This window comes from Panthera onca, chromosome C1 (genome assembly GCF_046562875.1).
Source record: "Panthera onca isolate mPanOnc1 chromosome C1, mPanOnc1 haplotype 2, whole genome shotgun sequence".
Lineage (NCBI taxonomy): Eukaryota > Metazoa > Chordata > Mammalia > Carnivora > Felidae > Panthera > Panthera onca.
The window spans coordinates 102,925,149-102,952,681 of NC_138346.1; the positions used below are offsets into that span (position 1 = coordinate 102,925,149).

General features: G+C 51.3%; 1 protein-coding gene across 1 annotated transcript in view; it reads right to left on the minus strand.

The window, feature by feature from the left end:
- Positions 1–27,533, minus strand: part of SCTR (secretin receptor) — a 78,416-nt gene that overhangs the window by 16,705 nt on the left and 34,178 nt on the right. Inside the window, exons 3-7 of the mRNA XM_060625508.3 lie at positions 20,629–20,736; positions 14,050–14,153; positions 7,121–7,218; positions 5,856–5,988; positions 3,566–3,719 (exon numbers count right to left, since the gene is read on the minus strand). Of these exons, the coding sequence (XP_060481491.1) occupies positions 3,566–3,719; positions 5,856–5,988; positions 7,121–7,218; positions 14,050–14,153; positions 20,629–20,736 (597 nt within the window). The remainder of the gene's footprint in view (positions 1–3,565; positions 3,720–5,855; positions 5,989–7,120; positions 7,219–14,049; positions 14,154–20,628; positions 20,737–27,533) is intronic.

Here is a 27,533-nt window from a genome sequence, read left to right on the forward strand (position 1 = left end):
TCCATCATAAGGAGGCAACCGGTAACGCCTCAGATGGACAAATCAGGAAACAGCAGAATCTTGTTCAGAAACATGAGAGTGAACATTAGAAGGACCAGCTAAGGAATCTTGAGGGTGCTACCTCTGCAGAGCAGAAGTGGGGGCAGAAGACTGCTTTTTTTTCACCCTATTTAATTCCTTAAACCAAGTATGTGCATGACTTTAATAAAAATAACACTAAAAAAAAATCCCCTGCCTTCGGGTACCTGGGTGGCCCAGTCTGTTGAGCCCCTGACTTCAGCTCAGACCATGATCTTGCAGATTGTGGGTGCGAGCCCCACGTCAGGCTCTGTGTTGTCGGCGTGGAATCTGCTTCAGATCCTCTGTCTCCCTCTCTCTCTGTCCCTTCCCCATTTGCACTCTCTCTCTCTCAAAAATAAACATTTAAAAAAAATTCCTGCCTCAATTTTGAATGCTTTTGGCAAAAACATGGGTTCTGAAAGCCTTCCTGTTCATTGTCTCCCATCTTTGACAGAGTTGGTGGAAAGCGGGAGAACCGATAATGCCTTGATTTAGGGTTCGTAGTGTGGTCCCCAGACTAGCAGCATCAGAGTCATTCGGGGACTCGTTAGAAATCCAGAGTCTCTGGCTACACGCAAGGCCAACTGGCTCAGAGGCACAGAACGTGGGGTCCAGCCAGCTGGGTTTGACACACCCTCCATGTGACTCTTGATATTGGCTCCACTTGGAGAACCACCAGCTCAGTGAGTGGGAGCTTCGTTCGTCCCCATAAAAGCCAGAGGTATGGCCCTTTTCCAGGCACAGACTGACACCCCAGCCACCTTGCGAAAAGTAAAAGTGTCGGCCAAGTCAAAAACTCCAATAGCGTTCACTCCTTCTGATTCAGTGATCCTAATTCTAGGATTCCGTATTACACATGGAAATAAGCTTTGCCCATAAAAGTATTCATCACTGTGTTACCTATGACGGTGGAAAATCAGAAACAACCTAAATGCCCACATGACAGGTATTGGGTTAAATACACCCATAGACTAGTTAAAAATGGTTATCGGCAGAGGCGGAAGGATACAGAGCATGCTTACATGTTAGTGGAAAGAAGCAGGGTTCAAAATTCTCCATATGGCATGAGCACAACAATGTGGGGGGGGAAAACGGAGGAGGAAACATAGTCTGGAAAGGAAACCCTTCCAAAGTGTTCAATAGATGGGACCGAGGTTAAGTTTTTTTCTACTTATTTTTTTTTTCTTTGCAAAGTCTTACAGTGAGCGCGTGTGTACTCATTTAAGCAACCTATCTCTGGGGAGACAAGTTGGCGGACAAATTGAGAAGGGGCCACTGCTTTCGCAAGAGAAAGGCTTCTCCCAGTTGGAGAACTTTAGACCTTTGTGAGCCCCTTCACGGTCTCCTTAGGGCTGTGCAGGCAGAGAGGCGGGGAGGGGAGGAACCCCTGATTTATGTGCTGTTCCACCCCCAGGGTCTGGCATATTGTAGATGTTCAGTAAATATTTGAGGAAGAAAGGGGGGCTTTCTAAAAACTTGTGATGGAGATGTGACAATGCAATTTTATCTCCCCACCAGACTGTGACTCCTTTGAATGATGGTACTTTCGTCTACAGCCATACCACACTGAACACGCCTGATCTTATCTGAATGATGGGACTTTTTTGGTTTGGATTTTGTAATCTCTAGAAACCCCTCTGAACACAAAGAAGTGCTCAAAGAAAGCTGAATAAATTATGATCCTGATATTATAGATAAAGAAAATGCCCATGTTCATATGGCAAAGTCATGGCAGATCTGGGCGTCAAGGTCAGTGAACTAGGTTTTGAACCGGGTGCTTTTTGGGGGGCAGTCAACTGCATAAAGCAAGTCCCTGGTCCCCCAGCACTCTGGGATGACTGGCCTATGCAGAAATCCAAAGATCTGCAGAGTCCTCCCTACAGCTCCCGCTGGCCAAAGGTCATGTGCTAATTAGGCTGCCAAAGTCTACAGGAGGGCTCAGCGAGCTCTAGCTCAGATGACTTCCCTGATGTGAGGAGATAGGGCCTCTGCCTGTAAGGATTTAGACAGGCAGAAAAGACAGCATTCCTGGCAGGGGCACTTCTTAATTAAAGGCACCAAGAAGAAAACAAATGAAATTAATGGCTGGTACACATGACTATCCTTGTAAGCATGTGAGGCACTCAGAAGAATCTGGCTATCTTTCCAGAACCCAGTGGGTAACTTACATATGTTTATCAAATGAACAGTTGATGGATGGTTGAGTGGATGGATGGATGGATGGATGGATGAATGGATGGATGGACGGACAGATAGATGGACGGACAGATGGATAGATGTCCATCAATGGCAGAATAGGAGTTAAGGGGCTCTGGAAACAGACAGGCTGTGGTTTGAATCCTGGGTTTGCCCTTGTCTGCAGTGTGAGCTGAGGATATTACCTCATGTCCTTGAGCCAGGTTTCTTTGAGAAGCTTCTGGAAGTTATGCCAATAAAATAATGCATGTAAAGTACCGCGCTCATAGTAAGTGCTCAAGAAATGGGAGTTATCATCTGCATTGGTCAGAAAGGGAAGGGGGAAGAGATTCGATGGAGGCTGAGTTGGCTATCTTACTACTATGTCGTCTCCTTCCTACAAAGGAATCCTTAATTTCCTTTGGGAAGCCATGTGGTTTGAGTAGCTTAAGCCAATCAGTGTATTCCTCAGGTCAGGGAATGTGTATGAGACAAAGTGGTCCAATCAGGGTGAACCTCAGAGTATTTGCTGCGAATGCTGGGACACGGCCTTTTGCTCTCCTTAGAGGTAACAAGGAAGCTGGTAGCCCAGAAGCTGCTGGCAGTTACACTGGGAGCACCAGCCTAATGAAAAAGCTGATGTTCCAGAAGGCAAAGTGGAAAGACACGAAGAAATGTTGTTGAGCTGCTGGATCCAGCCTCACCTGAAGGTGGTGACCCCTGGACTTTCAGACAGATAAGCCAATTAATTTCTTTTATGTTTAAAGCTGATCTAAGCCAGATTTTCTATAATCAAAAGTACCCTGATATAGAAAGGAAGCAAGAATGAAAATATATGAATAAATGTCTAAGGAAGATGAAACAAGGGTGGGGGGTATCACATTGTAAGAGACTTTGGATGGCAGAAATTGGGGCTAAATTTTAGCTGTTAATTCCCACTTGACATACAAACAAACCAAAGCCAGGGGGTTAAACAAGAAGCAACTTGCCGAGGGGTGCCTGAGTGGCTCAGTTGGTTAAACATCCGACTCTTGGTTTCGGCTCAGGTCATGATCTCATGGTTCATGGGTTTGAGTCCCGCATAAGGCTCTATGCTGACAGTGCGGAGCCTGCTTGGGATTCTCTCTCTCCCTCTCTCTCTGCCCCTCCCTTGCTCTCTCTCTCTCAAAAATAAACATTAAAAAAAAAAAAAAGCAGCAGCAGCAACTTGCCTAAGATGACACAAGTTAGCTAACTTAACGAAGTGTAGGGCTGGAACTCAAAACCAAATCCTCTGACTCGGTGCCCTTTCCCACATACACACAGCCATTATACCTACGGAGAAACATACCCCATCCGAGGGCAACAAATCCCTGGAGGCACTTCTTTTCTGAGAAGAAGGAGATGACGAGGAGCGTGTGAAGGTAGAGGCCTTCCACCAGCAGCCAGGCATAGTTGGCCATGATGCAGTATTGGAAGAAAGCCATGACCAGCTTACAGCCCACCTGGACAGAGAGAGGCAGGTGAGCCCCAGGCTGGGTAACCATGGACTTCCCTCTGGTGGCCACCCCCAAAGGAAGTGACACGGTATGCCGCAGACCGAGTCCCTGAGGTTCATGGCCATCCCCTGTGGCCTTCCATTATCAGAAGACCAGGCCCACAGAGTTCTCTAGAGGGTGGAACTCAACATGCCAGCAAGCTCCGTCAAAAAGGTTAATGGGCCATCACAGAAGCAGGAACTACATTCAAATTCTGGAACTGGCTGCCAGTTGTAAACCTGTGTCAGATATCGCCCGACTCCCAAGTTCCTCATTTGCAGATGAGGAAAGAAGCCTGGAGAAGGAAAGGGATTTCTGAGCAAAGGGTAACAAAATGCTTTCCATGCTGTTTCCCCAGAAACGGTTGAAGGGATGTACCAATTATGTTAGCAGGCAACACTGACGGTGACAATGGCCCCTGACTGGCACACTGCACCTGTTCTGGAGACCTCTAAATACCGGATGGGGGCACCAGGGCTGGCCTTGCTTGATTCAGTGACATTACAGGCTTGTCTCTTGCCAGGATCACTGGAAGCTATGCCTGGGGGGATGTGGAGCACGGGGCTTCGGCGCCAGCAAGGAAACGATTCCCACACTACAAGGGTCCCTTTCCTTTCACTGAGCTGTCCTCTGGGGAGAGGACAGCTCCTGGAATGGCCTGAGGGCTGCTGCATGGACTGCTTTGAGGTCACATCCACAGAGGAGAGGCACCTGGTACTGTCCTGCTGGCCAGCTGTGGTTCCTCCCTTACGGCCACCCACAGACTCTGATTCTCAGAGGTTCCCATGCTTGTCTCGTGAGTCTAATGTTTAGTAGAACCCTAGAAGTTTCCTTGCAGGGCATTGCTGGACTTCCCCGGTGCTGGTCAGTGAGAGGGCAGGGTCTGAATTTAAGCCTTCTGACTCCCCCACTGGTTACTCTTACTTCAGCCTGCCAATCTCCCTAAGGGATAGGGCCCTCCTGCAGGGACGGCTCAGTTTGAGTCAGAATACACACACACACACACACACAAAACTACAAACAGTACAAACTTAACAGATCTGTTAAGGAATTACAGATGTGAGTGGTGGGAAGTGACAGGCAGGTTGACTGAACCAATCTCAATCTCCAATCCCTTTCTCTCTTGTTTGCCTCTGCTGTGGAGACTATGATGGTAAAAAAAAAAACAAAAAAAAAAAACCTCAATCTCCCAGCCTCCTTTGCAGTTAGGTGTGGTCACATGACATGGTTCTAGCCAACGAGATGTAGATGGGTGTCTTGGGGTGGGGATTCCTTCCCACCATAAAAAGGCAAAGCTGCCCAAAGACAAAAAAAAAGTTTCATCTTGACTCTTTTTTTTTTGTGCCTGGAACATGGATGTGAAGCCTGGGGTTGTGGCAGCCGTATTGTAAACATGCAGTGTAAAGTATGGAATCAAACATGGCAGAGCAGAAAGAGGGAAAATGACTGGGCCCACCATGGCATCATGGAGACACTGTGCCACCTCTAGATTGCCCATCTGTGGACTGCTTATGTGGGAAAAAACTCCTGTCTGTTTAAGCCACTGATGTGCAGTTTTCTGTTATATGCAGCAAAAGAGAGTCTCAACTGATACACAGAGAGATATTGCTAAGAAATAAGGCTCTCTAAGCACTCAGAAGGAGAAAAGTGTTAGACTTAGCAAAACAATTGTTGTACTGCAGACCTGTGTGTGCAGACATACAGGCATACGCTCATACTTTTCTTTCTGCCACCAACCTCAACCCTCTTTAAACTTGACCATCTCTCTACAGTTAGGACTCTGCAGATGAAGGGAAAAGACAAGCCTTGCTATATATCTAATTGCCACAATGGCTAATCCACTCCTGGATGCTGGGAGTTGAAGGGCAGCCCCCAGGGGCTTCCTGACAAACTGCTCTCATACATGACCCAGACCTTGCATGGGGACACATGGGACTCTCCCCAAACCTCCTGGCCCGGCTCCAGTACTGGGCCCTCTACGAAGCATTGGGTGCAGCCTTGCAGGGACCTTCGGGAAGGGCAAAGTGGCTAACACCCTCTCCAAAGTCAGGCTGGGGAGAGCAGGCCGGCCTGGCCACACCCCAGGGCACGCAGGCATGTTACCCTGTGGGCATCACAGTGAGCGACATCGTCCGAAGAGAAGAGGACCGCGTCCTTGATGAAGTTGGACAGGGCACGCAGGATGAAGGACACAAACAGGTGCATGTGGATGTAGTTGCGGGTGCAGTGGAGCCTCCTGGAGGGAGAGAATGCAGGGCCATAGGGGCCAGAACCACAAGGGCTGTACAACCTCGAGCAAGCCTTTTCACCTTCCAGAGACTTTGTTTCCTCCTCTGCTGGAGGGGTCAGCGTCGGTTGCTTGCTCTTCGTCTTCTGGTACGAGAACCACGCTCTCTTATGGGGAACCCACTGCAGCTCTGGGTGGGGGCGACTCCACCCTCCCACCCTGTTGACAGACTCGACCAATCACAGTACTCCACCCCTGGCTCAGGTTGGGCATGTGATCCAAGCCCAGCCTATGAGAACAACCCCCGCCCCCCATTCCCCCCAGGACTTTTCATTGCATCTAATGGAGAAGAGGCTCTCTTTGTCCTGGTGTTACCTAGCTGGTGGAAGGTGCCCCTGCAGAGAGCCTGCCTGAGGATGTGGCCAACGCAGACTGGAGAAAGGGAGGGAGACACGTCTAGTTCTGCTGATACCTTTGACCACCTCGAGCTGGCCATTCCTAAAGCCAGAGACCCCTGAACTTGTCAGTTATGTGTGCCAGGTCACCTTTGCTTTCTTAAACTGTTTTTTTTGTTTATTTTTTTTAATGTTTACTTATTTTTGAGACAGGGAGAGACAGAGCATGAATGGGGGAGGGTCAGAGAGAGAGGGAGACACAGAATCCGAAACAGGCTCTAGGCTCTGAGCGGTCAGCACAGAACCCGAAGCGGGGCTCAAACTCGCGGACCGCGAGATCGTGACCTGACCCGAAGTCGAATGCTTAACCGACTGAGCCACCCAGGCGCCCCTTCTTAAACGTTTTAGGGTGGATTTCTGTTTCTTGTACCCAAGACTCTGGCTAACATACTTGTAAAATGGGGCTGATAATACCCACCTTAGAGCATTATGTGAAAATCAGAAACAGTACATGTAAAGCAACTGTGCGTTACGTTCTTAGCTATATATACCGAGTCAATGTTGAATGCATAAAAGAATGAGCGAGGTCTCAGAAACATCAATGTTTTGCCACAGGTAACATTTAGATCAAGGGCTAACAAAGTGGCCCACCCAGACCTTCCTTTCTCTGGCCCGAGCAACTGAAAAAGACCCAAAATCTGTGTCTGCGGAAGGCTGGGGAGACAGAGCTGGCAGTGTGTTCTCACCGGAAAGCACAGAGGACGCTGAGGGCAACCAGGAGCATCACCAGGGAGGAGCTATAGCCCACGGTGTACATGACCTTCAGCTTCAGCAGGTACTCGTGCTGCAGAGAGAGGCATGCATCAGTCCCAGCCTGAGTGCACCTGCTCAGGCTGCTTGAACCGTTCAACTCTTAATGCTGTGCTGATCCGACTCCACGGACATCAGTTCACAGACTCGGAACACCTTGGCTTCGGTAAAGATCTTGGGGATCATCGGATGCCAACTCAAACTTCTACCCCGTGTATAGGACCCCTTACCCCCACCCCGAATTCAAGCCTTTGCTGGAATACCTCCAAGGATTCAGGGCTCACTGCCTTTTGAGGAACTCGTCTGGTATACAACAGGGCAGAATATTAGATAGTTTTTTCTCATGTGAGACTAAAACCTATTTTAAATTGCAGCTATTGGTCCCAATTCTGCTTCTGGAGCCACTTAAAATAAACTGAATTTGTTATGTACCTAAGACCTGTCATTAATTTTTTAATTGTTTTTAAAAGGGTTTATTTATCTTTGAGAGACAGAGCGTGAGGTGGAGAGGGATAGAGACAGAGACAGAGAGAGAGAGGGAGAGAGGGAGACACAGAATCCAAAGTGGGGCTCCAGGCTCTGAGCGGTCAGCACAGAGCCCCACACTGGGCTCGAACCCATGAACCATGAGATCATGCCCTGAGCCCAAGTCGGAAGCTTAACTGACTGAGCCACCCAGGCGCCCCTCTGTCATTATTTTTTTTAAATAAACTTTTCACTTTAGAATAGTTTTGGACTTACAGAAGAGTTGAAAAGATCTTAGAGAGGTCTGTCATTTCTTAATACAGCTTTTCTACCCTCTCATCTCTCACACGTATTTTCAGCCTTACATTTTTCCTGTGTCTTCAGTATCTTTCCACAGTCCTTTATCCTTCTGCTCAATTAATATGCGCCAGTTTGTCAATGCCCTTCCTAAATAAGACACCCAGAACGGACAGCTGGAAAGATCTAGTGTATTCTCTGACCAGGAAGGAGTAGAGCGGGACCATCACCTCCCCGGACCCATACACTGCACTTACACTAACACAGCCAAGCAGGCGTTTACTTAACGTGGCCAACAGCCCCTTCACATTACTGACTCATCTTTGATTCAGAAAGATCTCAGTGGAGGGGCGCCTGGGTGGCTCAAGTTGGTTGAGTGTCCGATTCTTGATTTCCGCTCAGTCCATGATCTCATGGTTCATAGGATCGAGTCCCCGTGCTGTCAGCACAGAGCCTGCTTGGGATTTTCTCTCTCCCTCTCTGTCGCGCGCTCTCTCTCTCTCTCTCTCTCTCTGCCCTTCTCCCGCTCATGTGCACACACACGCTTTCTTACTCCCTCTCTTTCAAAATAAATAAATAAACTTAAACAACACAACAACAACAGAAAAGAAAGATCTCAATGGAATGGAAGAATGTGACACATAAAGATCAATTTAAGACCTACATCTTTTAGGTTCAAAAAAATAAATTGTACGACAATGTGAAAAAGAATCAAAAAAATTTAAACCAACGCTGTACTGTATATTGCCAATCAAATTAACAAATATTAATGGTAATAATATTCTATGCCGGTGAGGGTGTAGAGGGAGCAAAAATTGCTTCAATCTCTCTGGAAAGCAGCATGTATCGAGAACCTTTGACATATGCATTCTTTTTGACCTCCCTTCTACCACTAGGGATTAATTCTAAGAAGTAAGCACAAATGGAAAAGCACATTTATGTATCAAGATGTTTATCACAGAACGATTTGTGATGAAAAGGACTCAAATGTCCAACAATAAAACAATTAACTAAATTATTTCAAATCAAATTATTTTAATGTGACGCCACCATTGAAATGCAGCTCACCAAGGGTTTTAAACGAGGTCAGAATGTGCTAAGAGTGTAATGTTAAGTGAAAAGGCAGAGTACAAATTTTACATGTACAGTGTGATTCCTGCTATATGTTTAAAAAAAGTGTTAGGTTGCATTACATGAAATTGCCCTTTTTTATAGATCAAATGATTGAATACTGGCCATTTCATGTGATTCGATCTCAAACATGCACGGAAAAAAGATTGTAAAAAGATTGAAAAAAGATGTAAAAAGATGTTAGAGGTTAATAATGGTTAACTTTGGATGATAAGTTTGTGGCTAGAGTGGTTATTTTTATTTCTATTTTTTCTACTTTTTTCATTTTTCTCCAGTGGGTAAGTACTATGGTATAATCAGAAGAAAAGGGTAATTAATTAAAAAAAAAAAAAAAAAAAAAACAGGCACAAGAATAGTATTGGGGAAATCTTGCTGACAGCTGTTCATATGAAAATGACCTTGAGGTTCAAATGGCCCAAGCTCTGTGGTGTTAAGAAATGTACCGTAGGGAAAGAACACAGGCTTCAGAGCCAAGAGACAAGGTTTCCAAACCCACGACTGTCACTCACCAGCTGTGTGACCTTGGGCAAATTACTTAACTTCTCTGAGCTTCAGATTCCTCATCTGTAAAATGGGGATAATATCTACCTTGCAGGCTCATTGGAAGAACAAATAAAGTATCAGGTGGAACATCTAGACAATGCCTGGCACTTAGAAGACACTCGGGGCATGTTCATTTTTCCCCACCTCCACCCTCCACCCCCATCATCCACCCTTCAACATGAGTCACCAGGCCAAGATTATGGTATGAACTATGAGGTATAAGATAGCTGCTAAAAAAATTAGGCCTCTTCTCAGTTACGGTAGTGAAGTGCTATGGGGACAGCAGACAAAGTTGGAACGTTTGGAGTGCTTTGTCCAGTTCTGGGCATCATGCTATTTTATGAGGCACATTAATAAACTGGAACATTTCTGGAGAAGGGAAGAAGGCATGGAAAACCCTGGGTACATTATGCCTTGAGGAAACTAACAAATAAACTTAGGGAAGAGAAAGATTAGAATGATTGACAGGTAGAAGCGTAAGACCCAATCGGTGAGCTCCAGTGGGACGAAGTTACCAAGAAGAAATCTGACTCAGAGTGCCCGGAAGTTTTCTGAAAGCAAGAGGTGGCCTTCGATGGGATGGCTGTCATGTGACATTGAGCTTCCCCACTAATGTGACGGGGGTCCCAGAAGCCAGGAGCCACCTCCCAGGGTGGTAAGGCTGCATTAGATCCATAGTGCCTAGACTTTGGGATATTAAAGAGCAGTCAGATGTCAAGAAATTAGAGGCTCCAGCTGTCAGCCGATAATCTTGCCACGGGCAGGATGAGCCGCATGCTAGAGGGCATGAGCCTCACTCCTGAGGACACCTGGTTTTGCAGCTCTCAGTTCAGAAACAGATTTGGGCCCGTCTGTGGCAGCGTGAGGCATGGGGTGACAAGTATGGGGCGTTCAGGCTGATTACTCTGCACTGTCCTGTGGCTGGGTTCATTATTGCCGGGGGACCCTCAGGATACCAGCCAACTCTACTCATTCCTGTGTTATGTCTTTAAGTTCGGACCCAGAAAAAGCCCTGCTCCTAGGGGGCTTGATATGACCTGAGTGCCCCAGCCCTCGATAATCTATAACGGTGCACCAGTCCTCACAGGGCATCGGGTCCAGAAGCCCTGGATCAAGTTGCCTGTCTCTGCTGTGTTTCTTGACTAGGCCACTTTCCTTCTAAATCCTTTAGAGCAGGGGTCAGCAGGCTTTTTCTGTAAAGGGACAGATAATAAACGTTTTAGACTTTGGGAGCCATTTGGTCTCTTGCAACTACTTAACTCTGCCCTTGTAGTGCAAATGGGCGTAGCTATGTTTCAATAAAACTTTATTTTTATTGAAAGTGGCAGGCAGGTGGTGGGCTGGATTTGGCTCAAGAGCTATAGTTTGCCCAACTCTGCTCCAGGTAAGCAAACCTGGTCTTTCTGCTAATCTGAGTCCGTTATTGACTTTTGTTAATGAATAGAGTATTATGTGCCAAGTAAGGAAATTAAAAAAAAAGACAACCAACAAATGTATATTTCCATCACCCTTTGATTAAAAGAAAAAAGACATTTCAACAATAAGAAATAGGATGATTCAAACCTCAGGATAAAAGGCAAAGTGTGTGGACCAACATCTAGGCACCAGGAAATCACACTGGTCTGGAAAACCTTCCGATCTCGGGAATTTTAATTTTTTTAATTTTTTAATCTTTTTATGTGAGCTGAAGCCAAGGTAAGTCTCCTTTCCACTATTTTTGGCCAATTAATATTCTGAGTTAAGTCCAAACTTTGCATTTACCTTTGTTCACTTTTAGTTCCTTGTTTGGAGATGTTACAGTTTCAACCCTGGATGGATATCATGGTTGAGGCCCTGGGCTTTGTTCTTTCCCAGCTGATTAGTCTAAGCCAACAGAGTCTCAAATATGGTTTCAGTAGACATAACTCACAATATATATATTCTTGAGAGTATAAAAGGATCCCAAGGCCAAAAGGTTTGAGAACCACTGGCCTAGGCTTATCCTGTATTCCACCCCCCTGCCAGGGACGGTCGAGGGGTGGGCAGGCTCAAGTCACTGGGCCACTGAGATGTGAGGACAGCTTGCTGGGGTTTGGCAAAGAAGCTTTCTTGGGGCGCCTGGGTGGCTCAGTCAGTTAAGCGTCTGACTTCTGCTCAGGTCATGATCTCATGGTTCGTAAGTTCGAGCCCTACGTCAGGCTGTCTGCTGTCACGCCAGAGCCTGCTTCGGATCCTCTGTCCCCCTCTGTCTCTGCCTCTCCCCCACTTGTGCACTCTCTCTGTCTCTCTCAAAAATAAATAAATTAACTTTAAACAAAATTTAAAAAAAAAAGAATAAGCTTTCTTGCTCTCAGGAAGGAGCCATAGGAACTTGGGCTATCCCTTCTCCTGGACAAGCAGGCACAGGGGAGTCTGTGGCTATAGTCACCAATGGCAGTCATCTTACATCGAGGGAGGTGCCAGCCTGGGGAAGGAGCCATCAGGATAGCAGGGAGAGAAATGGAGAGAGCCCGGTCCTTGGGCAGCTTCTTAGTGCCACTTTATAAGAGCCATGGAGGCTGTTCTCTGCAGCCCAGTTCCATGAGCCACATTCGTTTATTAGGCAAGTTGGGAAATTTCTTTCTTGCAGCCCAAAGCATTCCTTTGAACTTCCATGCTGCCGCTAGTCATAAGAATGTTCCCTCTTAATTCTATGGATCTTACCAACGTGATACACATAAACTTCCTGTCCTCATGTAAGTCAGTGATGGAAATGGTAACCTGCAGGGATCAGAGCCCATCCACCCCCCCCCCAAGACCATCTGTACCCACTGATCAATCTTTGTTGGGTCTCGTTATTAAATTATCCCACTCTGGCCAGATCTGAAGACTTCACGTGTCTCCCCCAACTGGATAACAAGTTCTTCCCTTGGAGGGAAGAAACTTGAGCCTCCAACTTGTTCCCCCAATCAGTGTCTTTCACACAGAGGACTGACTGGCTAGAGAGAGGAGTCTTAGAAAAACTTCAGAAGTGGGCACGGTCTGTCTTCCAACCTCAGCCTTTCTCCCTTCACCCTGCCCTTGGCCCCCCACGCTTCTCTAACGTGACCCCACTCCATCCTCCAAGGGACAAACGTGCTTGCCCATCCGTATTCCCACTGGGGAGTTTAACCCATGGAAACTGCAAAAGCGCATCTCCTAGGGGAGGCATGCACCATTCCAGGGAGGCAGCAGAAGCTAGAGGAAGGAGCACAGGTTCTTTTTGGAACTGATTCGGTTTCACTCCTGCCTCCACTATTGTCTGAGTATGTTCCTTAACCCCTCTGAGCCTCAATGTCCTCATCTGCAAAATGGAGAAAATAATGAACTTACAATGGATCCTTCTGAGGACTTAGTGTGATTTTATGTCAGGAAGCCGGCACATAGTAGGTGTTCAGTACAACGATAAACATTCATTGGGCACCTAGTAGGCACCAGGCATTGTGCTGGGCACCGGGGGCCTGCAAATGAATAAGATTCTGATATGTCCCTGCCATATTCCCACATCTAGACCCCTCCTTGGCTCACAGTAGGTGCTTAATAAATGTTAAGTGAATTAATGCCTCTGAAGAGCTCGCATTTTGGTGAGAGAAATGGATGCACGTGGCACATGCAGACGATTCCATGTAACGTAGTAGGTAACAGTGGAGCCAACTCAGCATATCAAGAGGGCCCTCCCTGGGGGTGGGGGTGGGGAGAAAGGGCTTTCTGGAGTTGATGGGCGGGAGTGAAGTCTTGGAGGATGTGTATGAATCAGGCAGGAAAAGTGAGGACAGAAGGGCTCTCTGAGACTCACGGACACTTTCCGGGAGGCCTCTGCAGCCCCCGAAGAAGCTCCGCCCACAGCTCGGCCCCCTCTCTCAAACCAGACCTGCCCTGCAGCAGCTGGGCTCTCTTCTTCCTGTCAGAGCCCGAGACTCCTGAGAGCCAGCATTCACTGAACACCTCCTATGACCAGGCACCCTTCTCAGCACCTCCCTGGATGACCTCATTTGGTTCTCTTGGCCAGTCTGTGAGGTCAGAACCATTATTAGCCCCATTTCCCTGATGGCGAAAGTGAGGCACAGAGAAGTTAAGTCCCCCCCCACCCCCACCAAGGTCACCGTCAGGGTTAGACTCACCAGCCTGGCTCCAGGCACTTAGCCACCACGTTGGCGCTCTTTTGGTTTCCTGACTAAATCACCCTCAGTCTCGTGGCTGCGTGGGGTGGTTCACACTGTGCCACAGTCTCCATGAACACCGTCTCCAGACTGACAGACTAGGGCAGTGAGGCAGGCCCAACGAACCCCGGCTGATGAGTGGGAGGGGGTGGGTGGCAGGAGCAGCTCCCGGTCCCCTGGCCGTGGCCCTGGGCTGGCTCCACTCTGTCCTCTCCCAGGGGCTTCTCACCCTGCAGGCCCCCAGCCCGAGAATGAGGGGCGCCCAGGCTTACCCGCTTCTCGTTGGATGAGTCGTTCACATTAACCCCACAGGCCAGGTCAGGCCTAGGGAAGGCTTCTGACCAGCCGTCCTCTGTGCAGTTTCGAAACACGGAGCCTGTGGGAGCCAAGCATCCTGCAGGTGAGCAGTGGGGACCGGAGGCAGACGGCCTGGTGTCTTGGGTCCCCTCTGCCACACCTTAGGGGCAGCCAGGCCCTGCCCTGTCACTCGGCCCCAGCTGATCCTTGAAGAAGACGTAAGAGTCAGGGAGGAGAGGTGGTGGGAAAGGAATGTAGGGAGGTGGCCTCAGAAAGGGCGAAGACACAGATGTGTGTGTACGTGTGAGAGAGACGGGCAGACCGGCTGACCCCTGATGCCTCGATCTACAAACCATGCCAGCTCTGAACACGTACCCCGTCCAGCCTCCAAGCACTGCTGCCTTCCTCCCAGGGCCCTCACTGCCTCACCCGCCCACCCGTCCCTCTGTGCCAGGCCCAGGGTTTCACAGACAGGGAGACCTTATCACACAGGTCACAGTCCCCCACGGCCCCAGTGACTCTCCTCCACCAGACCCCAGGCCCCTGCAGAACTTCCGGTCACAGCTCCCCAGCCCAGCTTGCTGCCCCCAGGCCCAGCCTCACTCCAGGGCTCTCTTAGGTCCCGTGGCCGTCCCCTCCCACCGCACCCCTCACCTCCCCTTCCGGCTCCTATCTCAGCTCCAACATCCCTCAGCGTTCCAGGAGGGACCTCCCCTCCCCATCCTCGACCCCCACTGGCTGAGGAGCCACTGCTGGCTTTTGGAGGGTTTCCCCCAAACAGGGGGCTGTTCCCCCACCCCTGGGTGTTCACGGGAGATAAATAATAAGTCCTCGTGCTTTGAACTGGTAGGACACCAGTTCTCTTTCAGGGATTGTCATGTCCCATAGGACTCGAGCGGCCAAGTGTAGTGCTCGAGGACAGCAGTCCCAAGCGATGATACACCCCCCAACCAAAAAGCCACTGATCTCGCTCCCTAATGATTACGTATGTGCTCAATTACAAAGTCCTGTGCTCTACTATAGTAATACTACACATGATGATGACTGTGTGCCAGGCACTGTCCTAAGCTTGTGACAGGTAGCAGCTCATTTAACCCTAACGAGACTATGAACCAGGCAGTTATTTTTATAATAAAATATATCATAACATGTAAATACTGTGCCCATTTTACAGTTGGGGAAACTGAGGCACGCAGTGGTTAAATAAGGTGCTTAAGATCACAGCAGAGGAAGTGAGGGAAGTGGGATTTGAACCCTGAGTCTCAGACCCTGACTCTTTTTTTTTTTCCAGTTTATTTTGAGAAAGCCAGAGACAGTGCAAGTGGGGGAAGGGCAGAGAGAGAGGGAGACAGAGAATCCCAAGCAGGCTCTACACTGCCAGCGCGGGGCCCGATGCAGGGCTCGAACCCACGAAACCGTGAGATCATGACCTGGACTGAGACCAAGAGTTGCATGCTTAAACCAACTGAGCCGTCTGGGCGCCCTTACTCTTAGCCACACACTGTGTGCCGATCCCCTTTCCTTCTCCTGCGTATCCTGATCCCGGGTCCCGCCACCATCTAAAGGCTGGATCCCCCAAGAATCTGGCGTGGTTGGCAGGGACCCGGCCACTCCCGGAGTGAACTTTTCTCGGGCTCCGGGTGCTGCTCCCACACCGAGGAAGTTCTGTTTCACATTTAACTTCACGTCCTGCTCTCCCCACACCTGCAAACCACCAGAGCGGCACCGAGGGAAACCTTCCAGATAGCTGCTCCTCACGGGAGGGAAGGCCTTCTTGGTCCTCCAGCAACCAGGACGAGGCCAGCTCCACATTTCTCTGCATCACTGCGGTCCTCCCGCAGAGCTCACTGTGCTTCCCTGCCTCGCCCAGCAGACGATGAGCTCCCGAGGGCTCCCGGTGCCGGCCCAGAGCCCCTGCTCATCCAGCGTTGGCTGGCTGCCTAGACAAGCAGCTGAGTGGAGAAGAAGCAGCCCCGGGCTAAGCTCCTCTGTGAGAGAACAGGGGGGTCTGCCCACAAGGAGCTTGTAGAGCAGGAGCCCGAAGACTGGGGAAGGGAAGCTGCCAGTCCAAGAAGGAGCTCCAGGAGGAGTTTCCCTCCATGGACTGACTAGCCCAGCTGCATCCTCTACTCTGGATGCCCAGGAGAGCCGAGTGCTGGTCCCTGGGTCCGGCTGCAGTGGGTGTGACAGGAGGCTGGTCACAGCCCTGGAGATAGGAGCCCTCACACGCCACCTACTCTAATGGGTACCCTCTGGAGGGGCCTTAACCACCCCAGTTGGGCCTCCCGTGCTCCTCTCCGACAGGCCTCAGGGTGTGGACCACTGGCTCACAGGGTTCAGGGTCAAATGGGTTCCACTGAGCTGGAGAAATATGGCTGGCATTTCTAGAACCAGTCACTATGCTAATTTACAGATTCCTATCTAATCCTCACAGCACCCAGCGAGGAAGGCGCTGCTGGCTTCCTTTACAGATACGAAAACCAAGGCCCGGAATTGGGCCACAGGGCCCAGCCAGGACGTGACTCTTCACTGTGCCTCCCTCCCGCCTGGGCACTCTCCCTGCAGTCCCAGAGATAGCTTCCGGCGCCAGGAGACCACGCCCTCTGGACTCTGGGCATGCCCAGCCTATGAAGGAAGGCTCACGAGACCTGGAGCACAGGTTTCAAACTAGCCAGATCTGAGTCTGAAACCCAGCATCGCCTCTTGGTCATCTTGGGGTCACCTGGGTGCATGACTTCTCTGTGCCCTGAGGAGTAACCACCCCCTCTGCAGGACGGGGCAGGAAGCAAGACAGCATATCAGAATTGCCCAGGCTGAGTACCCGCAAACACCGAGGCATGGCTCCCTTTTCCTTTTGGCCTTTCGCAAACAGACCAGGAGCGGTGGGGCTTGGAATCTCGGGATTTAGTAGGGGCTGGAAGATTTCTAGTTAAGTCAAGGAAGCTACAGGTTGTCAGACAGGAGAGAATGATGGTCAGATTTAGGCTGGTGGGATGGGAAGTTGAACTACGAGAACACCCACTCCCTGGAGCCCAGAACAGGTTATCAGACAGCGTGTGCCTAGAGGCTGGGCCGGACTGCCTGTGTTGAGCCCTTCTCACCGACCCAAGGGGATTCCCAAGACAGATGCTGAATGTGACCCAGGCCAGGCGCCCAGCGTGGCTCACAAGGCAGTGCCCTTTACTGACGGGGCTCTTGGCAGAAACACAGAGACAAGGGTTAGCCTCTCTCAGGAGTCCCTTCAACCCCACCCACTTCCCCTGGGTTTAATTCCTAATAGATAAGATCAGTGATTCCCATTTCAGACCAATGTGTACCTCCAGGGCCCCTGAGGGTACAGTCAGGATTTTTGTGCATATACATATGTGCAGTTTGGGGAAAAGCCAGTCCAAAGTTTCATCCAATCCTCAAAAGGCTCCAGGACCCTAATCAGGTTAGGAACCTCTACTGCTTTAAGGCTCCAGTCCCAAGATAGAAGAGAAAGGCCAAGGTCTGACCCTGCCCGGGAAGTGTGTTTTTTAATGAGGCACTCTGGAAGACCAGTGTCCTATTAAGAATCAAAGGAATGCATCCTGGAGGGAACACTCTAGACCTTGGCACACACAGAAAAATATCTGGGGGCAGAGTCCAGCCTGCCATTTCTCCAGTCACACGGACAACCATCCTGTCTGGGCCCAGGTGGTGGGTGCCCTGAGAAAGAATTACTTTATTATTATTATTATTTTCTTCCATCAGAAGGAAGGGTTGGACCAAAATACCAGACTGTCCTCATCAGGTGCTCCTCTCTGGGTTGGGTGGGTGAGCCCTGGAATCCTGTAGGACACCCCTAAGGGGAGCCTTTCCTCCTGAGAGAAGACCGGGGTGCTAGGATCTATGAGGAGTGAGGGTGGAGGTAGAAGATGGTTCTTGGTGACTGACTCAGGCTGGCCTGGTCCTGACCTGTGCTCCTGGACTGGCCGATGCCCTGGGCCTGGGGCTGGGTATGCCCTGGGCCTGGGGCTGGGTATGGCCCCGCGGTAGGGAGGTGGGGGAGGGGAGATGACATTGCCTCCCAACGTGTGGGTAACGCTTGGGGTGCAGGGTCCCTGTGGACAGGCGGACGGGTGGGTCCCGCAGCCCCACAGCGACACCATGTGTCATCAAGAGGAAACTGCAACAGAGGTAGGCGTAGGACCCCAGCTTCCTCCCCCACAGCGTGCAGACCTGAACTGCACTCCTGGGTGAACTCTGGTAGGTCTCCAGCAATGAAAGGGCTGGGGAGCCTGAAAGAGGAGTGAGAGGGCTACTAGTTAATGAGGCAGGCAGGGTTTCTAGCAATTGACTGGGGAGGATTTGGCCATGAGCACGGATCTGCCTGGCGCTCTGCGGAAAAGCAGGACCGGTGGTGTTGGGGGAGGCAGAGGCAACGCGGCTCTGGGAAGGCTGTGAAGGGAAGGCTGGGAAAGGAGGAGAACTTCTAGTCCCTCCAACAGGAGAACTTGGTCAGTGAGGGAAGAGCACTGGACAGGGAGTCCAGGATCTGGTCCTAGCCTTACACCTGACCAGCGTTTACTCCAGGGCAGCCATGTGTGGATTAACCTCATGGGTCTCTCTAGAGTTCTGTGGATCCCAGACACAGATGTGGAGGGGTCAAGCTGTTGGTAAGTTTGCTAGCATGTGTGTGCAGGTGGGGGGACTTGGGGGGATGGGCGGGAGGGCAAGAAGGGAGAAGAGAGGGAGAGAAAAGATAAAGGAAGGTATTTAAAGTTCATTTCCAAGCACGGCCTTAGGGACCTGTCTTGTTTATTCTCCCCATTTCACAGGCGAGAAAAATGAGGCCGAGAATGAGTAGCCTGGGCTCTGAGGCAGAGACTGACACCTGGCGGGACCACACTTTCCCACGTCTCTTGCAGTTAGATGTCACCACATGACTTAGCTCTGGCAGAGGCAATGTGGGCAGAAGCGGGGTCACGTTCAGGCCTGCTGCTAATCAGAACCACCCGTTTTGGGGGCTCCTGGGTGGCTCAGCTGGTTGAACGTCCGACTTCGGCTCAGGTCACGATATTGCGGTTTGTGATTTCGAGCCCCGCGTCGGGCTCTGTGCTGACGGCTCGGAGCCTGGAGCCTGCTTCGGATTCTGTGTCTCCCTCTCTCTCTGCCCCTCCCCCGCTCGTGCTCTCTCTCTTTCTCTCTCTGTCTCTCAAAAATGAATAAATGTAAAAAAAAATATTTTTAGAAGCACCCGTTTTGGACTTTAGGCGGGGATGGCACTGTGTGAACGAAGGCTTTGAAATTTGGGAGATCTGTCTGTGTCCGCAGCTGGCATCCAAGCAGTAAGCGGAGAGGGGGACTCAAACCTGGTCCCCCTACACTTCCTGTATGTTGGGTACCAATGAGGCTGAGAGGGACAGCCAGCTACCACAGTATGCTCCCCAAATTTGTGTGTGTGTGTGTGTGTGTGCATGTGCGTGCATGCACACACGTGTGCACACATGTGTACTAGAGAATTATAGACTGAGGAATTCACACTCCTCTCCCACACCACCCAGTCTTGGTTTCCATCCCTAGCTTTGGGATGCTGGTGGGTTTTTGTGTGAAATCATCTTTGTTGGTTCCTTCTTGTTAAGGGCCTCATTGGCCAGCCTTTCTTGCTGCAAACCAGTGAAGGGAGAAGGGCAGCAGGGCTGGGTCAGGCTTTAGACTTTAAATGACCTCATTGAGGCCAGGGGCCAAAGGCCATGAAGCGACCTTGCCTCCACCCAGCCCCACCACGGGGCCAGAGTCCCACCTTGACCATGCCCTTGAGGACAGGGCATAGTTTTGAAGTCCGAGAAATCTGGGTTTGAATCCTAGTTTCGCTGTCTTCTAGCTGTGAACCTTAAGCAAACTGTTGAGTCCCTATTTGTCCCTGTTATCTCCACTCTACTGGGTCACATTAAGGAGAAAGTTCTGTGACTTGTAGGGGTGCTGTAATGATTGCATGAGCCCAGGTGTTTAAAAATGCCTGGCACATAGGGGAGCTTCAGCTAATGTTAGTCCCTGAATATCCCCTGTCTGAAACAGTCTACCTACTTCTCTGCCTCAAATTAAGAAAATCCTTGCAAACTGCAATTTTCCTCACCAAGAGATCACCCAGGAGGCCAGGGGCTTTCAGGGAGGGTGTGGTTTATCAGCAGGGCCTGACAGAATGGACACATAGGAAGTAAATTTCTGGAAAGTCGCGTTGTGCCAGGGTGGGACCCAGGTCCAGGAGCCAGAACAAGGGGTCTGGTTGCTTAGGGGACAGAAACGTCAAAGGGAGTCGGGGAGCCCATAAATGCAGGTGTGGGACAGAGAGAAGCAAACCCAGTCTCCTTCGTCACTTCCTGATACAATGCTTCCTGGCCCCCTTCCTTGGGACCCCACGAGTGAAACCTGCCCCACACCCCCAGCAAGGCCTCCGATTCCCAACAAAGACCACCTGTCACCATTCCAGTCACTGCTTGTCCCTAGAGTTTCTGTGGCCTCCGGGCCAAGGCCCTACCCAGAGGGCCACCCACTGTCTCGCAGCCAAGACCTTCTGGCTGAGAGCTTACCGTTTCTGCCTGTGAGCATCCGGAGGAATTGTGGGCACCCCACTTCCACAGTCTGTCCCAGGGCAGAGGAGGGCCAGCAGCTCATGTTGTCCCACAGCCCCTCGCAACCTGTGAAGAGAAACAGTAGCATTAGTCAGGGATGGAGCGGGGGCCAAGGGCCTTCTCCACCACCTTGTCACCGTCCCCAACCCCCCTGCCTGCCAGGAGTTCCCATCAGGTCCTGACCCCTTGACATCAGGAACCAATGGTATGTAATGTGCTTTTATTTTATTTTTTTAATGTTTACTTATTTTTGAGAAAGAAAGAGAGACAGAGTGCAAGCAGGGGAGGGGCAGAGAGAGAGGGAGGCACAGAATCTGAAGCAGGCTCCAGGCTCTGAGCTGTCAGCACAGAGCCCAATGCGGGGCTCGAACTCACAAGCTGCAAGATCATGACCTGAGCCAAAGTCGGACACTTAACCGACTGAGCAACCCAGGCACCCCTAACATGCTTTTAATCTTTAATCTTTGACTCTGCTGTAAGTGCTCATGTTGAAGGCATGAAGGCAGGAAGGAACACCCATTATCTTACATAAGCCTCCTAAGGGTTGGTGTGGATTTCTCTAGAGTGGAAAACGAAATACCTCTTGGCCTCAGTTTGCATTAAAGGACTCGACAGCTACGGGCCTCCATCCTGGCTGCACAGTAGAACCGTCTGCAGAGTTTTAAAAACATACAGATGGGGCCCTACACCCAGGGATCCTGATTTCATCGGTATTGGGAGGGGGCCAGGCATAATACTGTGTTAAAACCAGCTCCCGTACCGTTCCCTGGCGTGCATCCCTTGGAAGCAGGCTTTTATCTGGGCACTGACTTCTAAATTCCATGTAAATGTCCTGGCCTTCCGGTCCTCTGCCTACCAGCTCTGGTTTGGTGCTAGTGGGAGGCAGTCACCGCATGCTTCACACACAGGAAGCACCCACAGCATGCTCCAAGGCACCTGCCCTGTCCTGGTTTTATAAATGAAGCAATAAGCAGTGAAAAGAAGAAGGTTCCTGGAGTCACACAGCCCAGAAATGCAGGGGCCGGGAAGTGGCTATTCCAGCCACACTGCTCGGTGCCACCTCACAGGCTCTGCCCACCTGCCCTGTCTCCTCGGGCACCAACCCCAGCTTCCTAGTGGAAGCCAGGCTCATGGAGCCAGGCTAGGGAAGCTGGAGAGAGGCCAGGAGTCGGGGGAGGCAGGGTGTGAGGCTGGGACAGGAGGGAAAGAGGGAGGATGCGGAGAGGTGGGCTGAGGGCGGATGGGGTTCTTCTCTTGCAGGAGGGCCAGCCCCCAGAGGGATTAGAGGAAGAGAGGAAGTGGGAGCCCTGCCCCCAGGAGGCCAGGCCTGAGGTCAGGATGCCTGGCTAGGGGCTCTGGAGGCAGAGAAGCCCCTGAAGTGACAGACAGCTGTGGCCCTGGGCAAGGGAGCTGGTGCAGAATGAGAGAGCGCGTGGACACAGAGGCAGGGCTCAGACGGGGCTTGTGCAGGACAGTGGAAGTATGTGGAGACTGAGGACCAGGGTCTGTGTCATTCAAGGAATGTGGGAGATGAGCAGCCCCTTGGATGTCCCTGAACCTTCACCCCGACTCTCACAGCCAGCCCTGAAAGAGCCACTGGAGCTTTCCATCTGAGCCCCCCACCCAAAGCACCCAAGCAGGGTTCTACGGCCATCTAGGCAGCTAGTTGTCCAGATTCCAGCTGTGGGCGCTGCTCGCCCCTCCCCTCCTCGCTCCCACCCCCACCCCATGACTCTGGCCTCCCCAGATGCCCCTGGGACGGCAACACGGTGCTGGGAAGGCCCATAACAGACGTCCCACTGTGTCTGTCTACTCTGACTTTTTCTGGCATCTGGAGTCTGGGGGGTGAGGCTGACCCAGAACTCTCCGCGGCAGCAGGATGCCTCATTTATAATGAGCCACATCTCTTGTAGTGGAAGCAGTTGGTGCACTTCCCAGCTGTGGAAAAATTCAGGGGCCTCTTTCCTCACTTTGGGAGAAATGGATTCAGGGCTGGAGCCGGCCAGGTCAGCCAGAGCATCGGCCCACACCTCCTGCCCATAAGGCTGGACAACCCATGTGCAGCTGGCCAGACAGATGGGGAGGGAGCCAGGTCATCTGGCAGGCGTCCTGCCCCGGGTCATGCTGCCCAGGGCCCACAGGGACACTGCCCTGGTGCTGGCAGAAGGCAGCGGGGGAGTGACTGGTGGTAAGGTGGGAGCCGGCTCCCCTGAGGGTGCCTGGGGTCCCCCTGACAGCTGGGTCACTGTCACACCCTTCATATCAACCCTGCAGAGCGAAAAGGCTGGGGAAGGGGCCAGCCAGGCTGGCACCGGGCACGTTTCAGACATCGTGCACCCCGTGGGGATTGGGTAACGTCGCTGCCCCACAGCAGGGGTGATAGAGACGTGGGACGCAAGCTCCAAGAGGCAAAGGGACATGTGTGGGGGAACAGAGCTGGCACTGGTGGAGCTCGGATCCCACCCTCCCGGCTGACCCTCGGTGGCAGCAGACCTGATGCTACTTTCCCGTGGCATTGCTCGTGTCTGGAGCACTGTGACACAGCTGTGACACGGCCACGCTCTCTCCCAGCTTCAGCCTCGCCGTCTGGGGACAGACCCAGTGCTCCCAGTGCAGGAAGCACATCCTCGCCGGCACGCTCTTTTAGCGGGTACATGGTCGGATGCTTTTCATTTCCATAGCTCCACATTTTTTTTTTTAGAAAGAATTTAACATGTATTAAAAAGTGATTTTACAGCTATTATTATTTAGGATGGGGCTATGTTAAAAAATAACAGTCAATTGAAAGAAAAGGGAGGCCTCGCACACTGTTGGCAGGAACGTAAACTGGTACGGCCACCATTGGAAAACAGTATGGAGGTTCCTCAAAAAATAAAAGCAGGACTACCATTGATCTAGCAATCCCACTTTTGGGTATACAGCCAAAGGGAATGAAATCAGGATCCCAAAGAGTTATCTGACCCATGTTTCACTAGTCATGTTTCACTATTTACAATAGCCACTGTGTGGAAACAACCTAGGTGTCCATCACATGATGAATGGATAAGGAAAATTACAGTGAGATGTTATTCAGCCTTAAAAAAGAAAGAAATCAGGGGCGCCTGGGTGGCTCAGTCGGTCAGGCGGCCGACGTCGGCTCAGGTCACGATCTTGCAGTCCGTGAGTTCGAGCCCCGTGTCGGGCTCTGGGCTGACAGCTCGGAGCCTGGAACCTGCTTCAGATTCTGTGTCTCCCTCTCTCTCTGGCCCTCCCCCGTTTGCGCTCTGGCTCTGTCTTTCAAAAATAAATAAATGTTAAAAAAAAAAAAGTTTTTTTTAAAAATAAGAAAAAAAAAAGACATCCATGTTGTGACAACATGGATGAATTTGGAGGACACTATGCTGAATAAACTAAGCCAGACACAGATGGATACATGCCGCGGGACCTCCCTCATGTGGAGTCTGCACGATTCGAGCTCACAGAAGCAGAAAATAGAATGGTCATCGGGGGCTGAGGTTGGAAAAACGGGGAGAGGTTAGTCAAAGGGCACAAAGCCTCATATGAAGGATGAGTAAGTCTAAGATCTAATGTACAGCATGCTGGGAAAAAAAAAGTCAATCGATTTAAAGAGAAAAGATGGGGGCGCCTGGGTGGCTCGGTCGGTTAAGTGTCCGACTTCGGCTCAGGTCATGATCTCACGGTCCATGAGTTCGAGCCCCGCGTCGGGCTCTGTGCTGATGGCTCAGAGCCTGGAGCCTGTTTCAGATTCTGTGTCTCCCTCTCTCTCTGCCCCTCCCCTGTTCATGCTCTGTCTCTCTCTGTCTCAAAAATAAATAAACGTCAAAAAAAAAAAAAAAAAAAGAGAAAAGATGAAGGAAACCAGTACAGGTTGTGCATGGCTGCAGCTGGGCTCGAGGGACTGTGGCCAGGCAAGCAGGGTGGTTCTGTGTGGCCTCCTGACTGCTGGCAGGGACCTCCCTTGCTTGCACTGTTCCAGGGTGTGAGTGGAGGGCCTCACATCCCACTTCCCACCAGGCTCCTGCTCTGAGGTGGTGGGGGGGAGGCCTGCACAGGTGGAGCATGGATGGGAGGGAGGGAGGGAGGGTGTCTTGGCACTAGGTTCCTTCTGGAGTTCTGGTGGGGAAGGGACAAAGCCTGGGTAGTTTTAAATCTTGAGCCCCAGCGCTCGCTTGCTGAGTCCGAGGTAAGGGGCCGTCCAATGAGATAAAAAAGATTGGTGGAGCTTGGTAAATGGGGCTCATGTTACTGAGCCAGTAGGCAAGGCTCACTGCCTCTGGAAAGGCAGGGCTCAAATGCACACAAATTAGCTGCCGCCTGGGCCAGCAGGGCCCGGGGCAGGTGACGGGCGAACCTCGAAGCCCTCCACCATCTCTGATTGGTCACTGTCACCACTGACTGTCCAGCTGGAGGGATGGGATGGAAGGTTGGGGAAGCTCAAGTGGGGAGACAAGAAAAAACAATGTTGGGCCACAAGTGCCATCTGGGGGAGCAGGGGGCACCTGCTGAGCCATGGCCCCAGAGGACAGCACAGGATCCTGAGTTGAAGTGGTGTTGTGGTGGAGACAGAGCTAGCTTTGGACCCAAATCTACCTTGGGCACGCCAGTTACCTCTGCGGGCCTCAGTTTCCTCATCTATAAAATGGGCATAGTAACATACCTGGGGATTTTGGTGTGGATTAAATGATTTGTGTGCAGGAGAATATTTTCTGATCTATTCATCTCCATTCTGGTTTTTCTCCCCGCCTTTTTTGGTTCCTCCTCCTCAGACTACTGGTTCACATTCTCAGAGGTGGTCAGGAAAACTTATAATCTTCCTAGCTTGGGGTTTCAGAGGCCCTGGGTATACGTATAGGGGGAGAGGAGCAGGGGGAGGTGGACAAGAATTCTGGTATAAACAAAATGCTTGGGAGAAAACAGAAAAGGAGTGAGACTTCCCTCAGATTTGGGAGGTAAGGAGGGCAAGCGATGAGCAGGACAGATAAGGTTCCAGAAAGAGGCAGGGGTACCCCGCTGCCCACCAGGCCCGGATGGTGGGATAGCCCACAGGATAAATGGCTGTGGGGACATGTCTAGAGCAGGACCACAGACAGCCTCGCGCCGCCCATGCTTTCCCACGAAACACAGAGGTCTGTCGGCCACCACTCCGTAGAGCTCAAGACCACACGGGCTCCCCCAGGTACCCCAGCACCGTGTGAATCTCTGATACCCTGGGCAAGTTGAGGAAGATCCAGAAAAATATCAAGGCTGAGGTTTCTCCACCCCAGGAGAATGGAGTCAGAATTAAACTTACGAAACTGAGGAAATTCTATTTTGCCCACTGGAGCTGACGGACAGAGATTGGTCTCCTTTACTCTTGTGAAGCCCCCGGCACCGCGCCAGGCCCAGAGCTCCCTCTGTCCTGCCATCCTGGTCCCGCCGTCCTCCCCCACCCCCTGCCCCCATAGGAGAGTGGCCCCAGAGGCAGGTCTGGCGATGGGGAGGGGGCTGGAATACAGGCCCAGGTGACTGGAGAGGGCAGGACAGCCTGTGGCATGTCTAAACCCCCACCTGGCCCGGTGCCTGGAATACAGCCCGGCCCTCTGCGAACTGCCCGTCTGCCCTGAGTCCCACCAGACAGAGGCATCAATCTTCCAGTCCTTGATGTATTTATAAATGAGCTCAGATGGCCTGACGATAACCTGGGAGCCTTTCGGGAGCCACGTGTCCGGTTGTGGGGCCACGGGGCCAGGATCAAGCCAGGCCGCCCGGGGCCATGCTGACTCGGGCAGCGGGTCTGCCGTCCCTCCACGCCCCGCCCCCGGCTGCTCACTGTGCAGGTTAATGGAGGTCAAAATGGAACCCAAGGTCCCCCTCACCTTGCCCTTCTGGTCGTCCCCTGGCTTCTGCTTGTGCAGTGTTAACTCTCTCCGCCTACAGCTGCCATATTCATCTCCCAGGTGCCTCCAGACCCCATTTCCCACCATTCACCCTCTCTCCTCCCCAAGAGCCCTTGTTCAGGGGCTCCTGCAGCTGCCTGTTCCCTGGCTTCCTGCTGCCTCCTTTTGCCTTTCTTAGCTACCCTGGCCTCATCCCTAGGCCATCCAAGGGGCAACTCGGTGAGGTTTCCCTGTCTTTGCTAACAAGCTGATCTATAGTACTTAGGTCATGAAAGGTGTTGCCCTCCTGGTGATGGCTGGACCACACACAGAAGTGGTCAGGATGGGGTCAGAGGGACTGAAGTCCCAGGTGGCAAGGGCGTTTCAAAGCACGGCACAGGAGGAGCAGCTAGACAGTCGGGGGGAGGGGGCAGTGGTTCTCTTTAAACCACGAAGCACAAGCTGTTCCACAGGATAAACTGTGTTGAGAGTAGTGAGTTTCCCACCACTAAAAGTATTCAAGCAGACAGAGGCACGAAATTAGCCGACGGGGATATGCTTCAGACATTGCATGGAGGCTGCACTTCAGCTTCGAGCCTGAAGCCGAAGGCTGATTTCCTGGAGCAGGCTGGCGCCTCCCCCTCCAGGAGGCCAGCTGGAGTCGAGCTTCTGAGCACTGTATGCTGAGCCCTTTCCCTCCCAGGCACTATGCAAATTATACCCTGCCTCACAAAATCCCCCTCCCCTGGCTGAAAGCTCTTCATTTCAAGCCACTTCTCACACTAATTAAGGATTAATTGGCATCAACAGTCTGTGTTTTTTGTTTCTAATTTCTAATTTTTTTAATGTCTATTTGTTTTTGAGAGAGAGGGCACAAGTGAAGGGCAGGCAGAGAGAGGGGACAGAGGATCCAAAACAGGCTCCGTGCCAACAGCATCAAGCCTGATGCAGGGCTGGAACCCACAAACCGGGAAATTATTACCTGAGTTCAGCCAACTGAGCCACCCA